The 9421-nt window shown below is 35.8% G+C and overlaps 1 protein-coding gene across 1 annotated transcript; it reads left to right on the top strand.

The window, feature by feature from the left end:
- Positions 1 to 241: 241 nt before the first annotated feature.
- Positions 242 to 5452, top strand: LOC147560134 (proton pump-interactor 1-like). The gene is made up of 8 exons (XM_086662200.1): positions 242 to 476; positions 961 to 1409; positions 2765 to 2959; positions 3065 to 3244; positions 3329 to 3523; positions 4050 to 4148; positions 4243 to 4780; positions 4861 to 5452. The coding sequence occupies exons 2-8, from the start codon at positions 996 to 998 to the stop codon at positions 4944 to 4946; spliced, it is 1707 nt and encodes a 568-aa protein (XP_086518326.1). The 5' UTR covers positions 242 to 476; positions 961 to 995; the 3' UTR covers positions 4947 to 5452.
- Positions 5453 to 9421: the final 3969 nt, after the last annotated feature.

The following is a 9421-nucleotide window of genomic DNA, read 5'->3' as shown; positions in this document are numbered from 1 at the left end:
TACAAATCGAAAGTTTTAAAAAATAGGGGTGTAGTCCTAATATCGATATAAAAGTGGGGGTCAATGTCAAAATCATACATAAGGGCATTTTTCTCTTGATTCACATGTGTGATTCGCACAACTGATATTTAACTAGAAGTTAATGTTTTCCGTCTACGTGGGGGTGTATATCAAAAGTTTTTAAAAAATGGGGTATAGTCTTAATATCGATATAAAAGTCGGGGTCAATGTCAAAATCTCTCTAAAAAGAGTTAAAACTTAAAAATTAGTGAGACCCACCGATTCATTGAATCTTAAGGATTCTGTATAAAACCTGTGGGTAAACCCGTTTTTACTTTTTCAAGTATAAAACCTAACGGTTTCCCCTGTTCTTTTTTTTACCCAAATAAAATCACTCCTCCTCTATCTCTAGCTTTTGCCGATCTCGTCTGTTTCTTCCTTGCTAGAAGATCGACTCTTTACAACTTCGATTTCAGGTAATAATCTCTCAATCTCAGATTATAATTCTTCTATTATTAGTTCTGTAATTGTATTTTGCTTGGTTTAATTTTGAAATTTTGTTGATATATGGTTTAGCATTTAAATGAGAATTGTGTGTTTTCTGTGATTGATTTTGAAAAAAAAATTTGATCTTTTTGTATTTCTTTGTTTTGATCAGTAAAATCTTAGTTACCCATTTCTTGTTATTGTTCTAATCGATTAAAAATATCATCTTTTTTACTTGTTAAACCTTTAAAACCCTTCTTTTTTTGTTCCGATTTTGATAATCTGATTCTGCATGTTAGGTTTCTTTCATTTGAGAGTGAATACTGCTGCTGGAAATGTTCAATTTCCAGCTTCTACATTTCCCCATTCATTTTATTTTCTCAATTCTGGATTCCTTTTGTTTCATCATCCTCACAGATGAATCTTATGCATGTGTTTGTATTTGTTTACCCTTTCATCTCAAATGTGCCTCAGGGACCGGGGATTGTGCAGTCGTCTGTTCTTAGATAATGGGTGTGGAAGTCGTCATGGAAAGCGATTCGATGAAACAGGTGCCAGTGAAGGATGTTAAGGAAGAAGACATTGTGATTGAGAAAGAAGATGTAAAGGTGACTCCGGCACCTGTAGTTCATGAGCCTATTATGTTTGGATCACATGGAATTGATTTACCTGTCAAAGAAGAAGAGGTGGTGGTGGTGGCACCAAAACCAGAACCAGAACCAGTACCTGTCAAAGATTCCAACTTGCCAAAGGATGTTGTTGATGAATGGCCTGCTCCAAAGAAAATTCATTATTTCTATTTCGTTAAGGTTCGGCCAAGCGATGACCCAAAGCTAAAGGTGAAAATTGATGCAGCTGAAAAGGAAGTTCACAAGAAGAATCAAATACGTTTCCAGATGACGGAAGCGATTAAGGCAAAAAGGGTAAGTTATATTCTCATCTCAGTAAGATACATGAATTTATTGTTTATCGTTAACTCTCTTGTCAATTCGATGAGTTCTTAAGTTGTTATTCGATACCTGACATGACTTAATGCTGAGTGCTGCAATCTGGTTGCATGAGTTTCCATTTGGATTAGTTTTCAGTTCCATTAAGATTTTATTCGCTGGCTTTTTAGGGATAGATTTTTGATAAAAAAAAAGGAAGGGCAATTCCATAACATCTATATTGCTATAATATACTTGTACATAAAAGACTATTGCGTAAGCTTCTCTGATCGATGCAGAACTATTACGAAATGAAGTTTGGCTTAGTAAAAGAGAGTAATTTTTAGAACAACTAAGTATTCAATACTAAATCCTTGACTTGAGTTGAATATGTATTGGTTATCTGACGAAGATTTAGTCGGCATTCTATGTGAGTGTGTATAGTGTGTGTTAAAACTCAAAGGCATGCTCTCATTTGGTGGAAGACCAAGAAATGAGAATACCCTTTTTAGGAAGTTTCACAATCTGCGACAAAACAACCGCTCCATTGAGATGAGTATATGAAAAAGTTTTCTTTGCCCCAAGCACGAAATGATCTAAATGAGGGTGAGGATCAAAGGGTAGTCTAGTGTTCCTTTAAGATCTCTAGATATTTCCATGTATTTGGCAGTTATGCGTCTTGTCGATTATTCACTTATGGCTCTGAGGAACTTTAATAACATTCATAATTCTCTTAGATTTGTGGAATTATCATGTTATTGGATCAGGACATTCAAAGAGGTCAAGGGATCAAATTTTATACTCTACGTGCTACACCATGCATAAGCATGCAGGATTTCTTTCGCTTTAACGAGTAGCAGCTATTTTAGGGATATTTTTTAATAAAAAGTTAAAAAGGAAGGGCATCTCATAACACGTCAATTATCAATCAGTATTTCCCATTTGCAATAATCCTCACGAACGAAGTCTACAGTTGTTTCTTTGATTGTCACAAAAGTATTATGCGATGAATTTAGGTTTAGGCTTAAGGATCTAGTACGTTCTCGTGCTTAAGCCTGTTGAGATGGACGTAAAGATGATTATGTCAACAGGGTGAAAGTCCTGAATAATCCCTATAAGTTTTGTTGGATAAAGGGCAGAATAGTTTGGGTGATGGGTAAAAGTGCTTTTATTATTGTTTAACCGTTATTTTATCAGTTGGTAGACAAAACGTAAACCTAAGTTTGTTCTTTTGATTCTGCCTTCATGTTGGCAATTTGGCATCATTTCATTTCATTGATTTTGTTTCTCGGATATCAAGTTTAACTAACTTCCTAAATGAAATGTTTGATTTATTGTCATTCTTTGAGAAGGCTGAACGAGCAAATGTGATTTCACAATTGAGGCCTTTAACTGGTGAGGACAAACGATATAGGACGCTTGTAGATGAGAAGAGAAAAGAAATGGAACCTCTACATCAAGCTCTGGGACAGTTGCGAAATGCAAACAATGCCGGTCGAGAAAGCGGTGTTACTTTATGCTCGTCCGAGAAAGAACTTAATGATCTTGTAAGCTTGTTGCTGTTAAACTATTTTTCAATTTATTTCTCGGTCTCACTCGAACAAATTTTTACTTTTTTCTCTTTGATGAAACATTTTTTTTCTTGAAAACAGATTCACAGCTTGAATTATAGGATCCAACATGAAAGCAATAATCTGGTTGAGGAGAAGCAGCTACTTCGAGAAATCAAACAGCTTGAAGCATCAAGAGATAAAGTTATTGCTAATGCTGCTATGAAGGCAAAGATCCAGGATTCACTAGGTCAGAAGGAATCTATTCAAGACCAAGTCAAAGTACGTAAATTTTAAAAATCTAAACTTAAATTTAACTTTATTATTCTATATTTAACTAATCAAATATTCACATGGATTTTGTAGCTTATAGGCGGTAATTTGGATTTAGTAAGAAAGGAACAACAGGCAATTAGGTCGAAAATTAGGGATTTGGAGGATGTACTGAATGCCGTTGACCATGAGATCGCGACATTGCAAGAAGATTTGACTGCCCTCAGCCAGGCGAGGGACAAAGCTTTTGAACATCTCGTTGATCTGAGAAAACAACGCGAAGGAGGGGTACCATTCTTTTCCTTTAGTTATACTCTAAAAGTAGTTTTTTTAACGTAATTTCATTGGCACTTCTTGAAGTTTTACTTTCATCTAGAGTCACATCAATTACTTATTTAGTAACTCGTTCCATTATCACGATTAGTTATATACCGAGCTAGGTATAATATGGCTCTGGATTGTCAATTTCGTATTTTCGTTAGACATGGTTCAACTCTTTGATCATCATGTGACTTGTGATAGTTAACTTGATAGGTTGATGATGGTTAAAATGCGGTGGTACAGTTCTTGCCTTCTTGGTTTTTGTTGATTTCGTAGGTACAGTTAACAACTTTTTGGAGGTCAAAGTAGTCAATGGTTAGTTTTGACTATTTCTGCAAACTGTGACCTTCCAGCTGAACCTAGAACATATCTTTGGCCCAAATTAAAGAGAAAACCAATTCATTTTATATGGTATATGGCTCATTTTCTTAATAATTTAGAACCGCTCGCCGTAATTTGTTGCTTGATATCTTTTATTGGCGTTTCTCCTCAGAATGCATGCTTTTACCAAAACCGTTCAATCTTGAACAATGCTAGAGAACTTGCTGCGAAGAAGCGTGTTCCAGCCCTTGAAAAACTATGCATTGTAGAGGTTTGTCGAAATTCAGCCACCGTCCCTCAAATTCCAAATTTACAACTTTATTCATATTCTGATATTTTTTCAAGTTTCCGACCTTTCTTATTAGGTTGAGAAGTTCATGAATCAGTGGAGCACCTCCAAAGCTTTTAGGGATGATTATGAGAAAAGAATCCTGACTTCACTCGACCAGAGACAGTTGAGCCTAGACGGGCGAATGAGAAACCCTGATGAAAAGCCTTTGGCATTTGTCGAAGCACCAAAACCCACTGAACCCGAGATAGTAGTCAAACCCAACATAAAGAGGGCAAAGGAAGAGGTTAATGACCCGTCCCCAAAGCCCGAGACAGTTTCTACTAAGAAGGTCCAGAAAGAAGACAATAAAAAGTCGACTGTAATGGAGACTGGTTCGGAGACTGACAAACTAGCTGACGAGGAGACAGAATTCTTTGTATCAAAAACAACCCAGAAGGAGAAAACAGCTGCAGAAAAAGCCATTGATGAAGCAAAACTCAAGGAGATGAAAAGAGAAGAGGAAATTGCTAAAGCGAAGTTGGCTCTAGAAAGGAAGAAGAAGTTGGCAGAGAAAGCAGCTGCTAAAGCGGCTGCACGAGCTCAAAAGGAAGCTGAAAAGAAGCTCAAGGAAAGTAACATTTCGATTCTTCATTTCCATCTAATCTATTAACAAACATTATATTCTAACAAATTTACTGCTTATGTTTATCAGGAGCAAGAAAAGAGATCAAAGAAGAAAGCGGGAAAATTAGAAGTTACTCCAGACTCCGAGGAGCAGACTGCAGCAAAGGATTCTGAAACTGTCGAAGCTAAAATCGTGGAAACTCCAGTCCAATCGAAGACCAAAGAACGAAAAGTGAGCAATGTCAGGCCAAGAAACCGGATTAAGGGAGGTCAAGACCCAATTCCAGAAGCCCTTAAGCGTAAAAAGTACGCTGCTAATTACTGGATGTGGGCTGTTTCTTCTGCTCTGGTATCCCTGATCCTCGCCGTTATCGGCTATTTCTATTTAGTTTCTTCTGCGTAGAAAGAGTTACTTAGGAAATAGGTGGTGGGTACCAACTTTCCGATCGGTGAGGTTACGGACCATTTAGTTCGTCATGGTGTTTGTTGGTGGGATTAAGATTAGTTCTTTTTTTGCATCATGGGGAGCTGGATGGACTGGAAACTCATATAAGGTAATTTGGTAGCTCATAGTAGTTGAAGAGACAAATATCATATACCAGAGGAAAGACATGTTTAGTTTTTTTTTTCTTTTGAAATCAGACTCAGAGATAGTAAATCAGACTTGTTTGTTTTAGAAATGGTTGTTTAAATTTAAACTTAAACTTGATAATGTAATCTATGCCGTCTACTGCATAGATTACATCTTATTCTTATTTGACCCAAAATCAATCTGAATCATCAATTCAGGCTGGGGGCCTAAATTTTATACAAAAAAAATAATATTCATCTTTTACCTCACGGTTGTTTTATGTTCACCGCCACCTCTGACAAAAAATAACGGTTATCTCTTACCTGCTCATGTTCATGTCCTCTCTCTTCACTCAAACTCTCTTTCGTCTCTTCGTGTTCGTGTCCTCTCTCTCTCTCTCTCCACTCAACTCTCTCCCCCCTTCAAAGCTCTCACTCTCTGCCTTTCCACTTATTGTTTTAGGGAAGGGCAGCCATCCTTCCTTCTAAGCAGGGTGATAGGGGGTGATAGGTCGCCCTTCTTGGATGAAGAGTCATCATCCCCTTCGTCGTCTTAGAGCCGCTCTACATGAAGGGTTTTCCACTTACCCTTGGTTGTCCTAGAACCTCTCCCTTCCTCAAATGAAGGGGTGAGAGTTCGGGAGGAGAAAAGTTTTGAGCTCTTTTTTTAGAGAGAAGATTACGGAGGTGGTGGTTGTAGAAGATGGGGTGGAATGAGAAAAACCGATGGCGAGAGGTGGTAGTACTTGGTAATTGGTGGTGGTGATAAATATTAGTAATCAAATTTTGGTTCTTAAGTTAAGTTGCCTTCTAACTTAATATAGTCAATGAGATCAAAATGATTTTACCCCAAGTCTTCATGTCTTCCAACAATTTCTTCATACTCAAATAAGCGGGCTTTATTTGATTCTCGGGTTTTTATTCCTGATTGGTCTTGTGCATATATCCCCATCAAGATTAGCATGGAGAACAATTTAGGTACCCACGAGCCACGAAACCATCAAACAAATCCAAACACTCTAGCGGTGTGAGACATTTATATATTTGAAACTCCAAGCTCCCCAAAGAGAATATATCTAGAAAGAGAGGGTTCTTTAGATATAACAAGACGTATAAGTCCACCACCTGTCGGACACTTAACTCCACACACTAGAGGTCCTAAGTTTGATTATTTCACAAGCGAAAATCTATCATTTATTGAATTTGGATATAAAAAGGATAGAAGTATAATTAAATGGGTTTTTATGCCCTATAGTATGATCCTAAGGGTCTTTATATGGCCCTTAAGGTTCAATGAATCTTTGAGATGATTGTTATTTGGTTTATTCAATTCATCCTCTAATATATTCATGATGTATCAATGTTATGTAATGATGTAATGACACTTGAGCCCATGTAAAAAAAAAAACTTTTGATACAACCCATTATAGCCCCAAAAGGGCACAAGTTATGCCTAGTATATTACTAAACATCTATCAAAATAAAATGTTCACGTTTGGGTCGACAAATATTGTTATTATAGTACATTAATATTTAATACTACTATTTGAGCGAATTTAGATCAACACTAGATCCAAATAACCAATTAACCCAAAAAATAAACAAATGTTTGAGATGAAAGAAGATGAAGAATAGAAGAAGAATATGAATGAAAAATACTACTCAAAACATGAATTACTAGTGATTTAAAACCCCCCCACATTACATATAATTAACATGAGGACTCAAACTGATTAAGAAATAGAAAGAACACTTGGAAGTATTTTTTCACTTAATACATTTTCTTTTATTGACTACTCAAACAAACTTGTTTACATAAATCCTTAGTATAACCCCAAAAAACAAGAATCAAAGGCATTGTTTGTAGATGTAGAAAACTTAATTATACTTTAATTTCCATATGATCATCTTCATCATCAACTAGTGAAAATAACATCCAAGAACCCTTCAACTTTTACTATATAGTAATTACCTAAATAAACACTAAATAAATAATAACCAACTACTAATACTCTCTTATTTTTATTTTATAGATTATCTATGGATCTCCTCCTCCTTTCGATCCCTATCTTCTTCCTCTTTCTCTAAAAATAACCTAGAACTTTGATCTTAAACTCAAACTATCATCAAAACCCATTAAGTACTAGTTCCTTTTTTTTCTTTTTTTGTTGTTACATAAAATCATGCATACCCACAAGTTCCATACTCACATTTAAGGCCCGGTGAGCACGAAACGCCACATTGCCCACAATGATCGACGTTGTAAGCGACATCAACACAAGTTCCTACACAGCAAAGTTGTCCATACTTGCACTTCTTCTTACACCCGCCGCAGTTATCTCGATCTCCAAGCAAATTCACACACTTGAATTTACAACATTGTAGTAATGCTGTTCCATTGTTTGCTAGTACCCCATTACATACTGGTTCATCTGCAAAAGGATGACAATCTGCACCTTTTTCAACCTTATTCTTCTCTTTTTTACCGGGTTTCTCGGAGTCTCTTGTTGTGAAATGACCCGGTCGAGCACCTAATTTACTAGAAGACGTCTTTGGGTTGTCGAGGACATATGATTCACCGTCAGGGATATCGGAATCATCGAAGAAGTGAAAGGCGGAACACGAGTGTAAGAACACTAGTGAAGAGATGATCATAAAAGAGAGAATACTACTAACCTTAATGACATTACAATTAGCCATTTTCTCTCTCTCCCTTCTTTCTTTCTTTCGATGGTGTAGATGTAGAGGAAGTGACCTAATTCCTACAACTAGTTGAGAGTTAAGTGGCTTTTGAAGCTATTTGAACTAGTAGTTTTCTTATAAAATATTCCAAAAGTCTTTGTAATCACTTGCCCAATGTCTAATTTCAGATTAATTAATCACCCTTTAATTAATGTTTTAATTAGGGCTCTAGATTCTCACCTTCTTTAAAAAAAATTTATTTGACTTTAGTTATTGATTTGATTATATATCAGCTACTTATCAATAAAAAGTGAAAAAATGGAATTGAAGAACCTTCCAACCTGTAAAGGTTTTGTATTATAATAAACCCACATATGCTAATCACAAGTCTTGTCCCTAAACCCTAAATTTGGTCATGAATACGATTTTTCGATCGTCCGATATTTTGTCAAAATTGACTTTGATATACATAAACCCATCATCGAAACCCTAAAATCGACGATAAATGGTATCGAAAGAGGCGAACACGAGAGTCCGGTATTATTGACTAAACTTTGGTAGTCACCTAATTAAGGAGTATAATTAATATTGAATTATTATGGTATTAGTGAAGATCCCCTTATCCGGCGGAAAAGGCATTCAATAGGTGAGTGAGTTTTTAGTGAGTGAGAGTGGTCACTTGTGTCACAATTCCCAACATCAGATCTAGGGCGGCAATAGAAATTATACACGTGTAAGGTTATGATTTTGTTTCATCAAAATTATTAATATGAGTAAACTATGAAAGCACAAATCTCGATCGTTAGATTATCCCGCCCCCACGTGGTTTGGTCCCACTAAAATTTTAGTAATTTTTTAAAATTTTCAGAGTACTTTGACCCCCAACCGAGATCATGAACGTGTTGACTCTTCAAGCTATTAACTACAATATAGTCCATTTGTTTTAGTTTGTGTAATTTTTGTTATTCCTAAATTGCCCCCTTTTGCTTCCAAATTACCTATATGCCCCCTCGAATGGGATGGCAAATGAGTTGACTTATGATCGACCTTACACAATTATTAGACATTATATTTCTAACTTGTTTAATTGACCGAGTCAATTTTGGATTTTCATGTTAAACATTTTAAGTAACGTGGACAACTATAACAATAGTTAATCCACTATATGAGTGAGTAAATGTAAGTAGTATTGTGAAGAGAAGTCGCTATTGTAAACAAAATTAATTAAACGGAGTTTTCTTTTCTTTTTTTTATTGAAGAATGTCGAGGATTAAAATTTTTCAGTATACCATATGATTTGATGATTGGTTCATCATTTGACACTTGCCATTTTTTGAACATGTACACTACCATTGTACTAATCGATTGTGAGCAAATCTACTTTTATTGTATATTTT

The sequence above is a fragment of the Eschscholzia californica genome, unplaced genomic scaffold (assembly GCF_041429995.1).
Source record: "Eschscholzia californica isolate CP2 unplaced genomic scaffold, dmEscCali1.0.p SCAF_2, whole genome shotgun sequence".
Lineage (NCBI taxonomy): Eukaryota > Viridiplantae > Streptophyta > Magnoliopsida > Ranunculales > Papaveraceae > Eschscholzia > Eschscholzia californica.
The sequence above is the reverse complement of the archived record's forward strand: the minus strand, read 5'-3'. Positions and strand labels throughout refer to the sequence as shown.

Bases quoted from the DNA above. Each gene is read 5' to 3' on its own strand.
- LOC147560134 (XM_086662200.1), top strand. From the start codon at position 996: ATGGGTGTGGAAGTCGTCATGGAAAGCGATTCGATGAAACAGGTGCCA. The intron at 2,960-3,064 runs GTAAGCTTGTTG...TCTTGAAAACAG, and splicing joins AGAAAGAACTTAATGATCTT to ATTCACAGCTTGAATTATAG. The intron at 4,781-4,860 runs GTAACATTTCGA...TATGTTTATCAG, and splicing joins TGAAAAGAAGCTCAAGGAAA to GAGCAAGAAAAGAGATCAAA.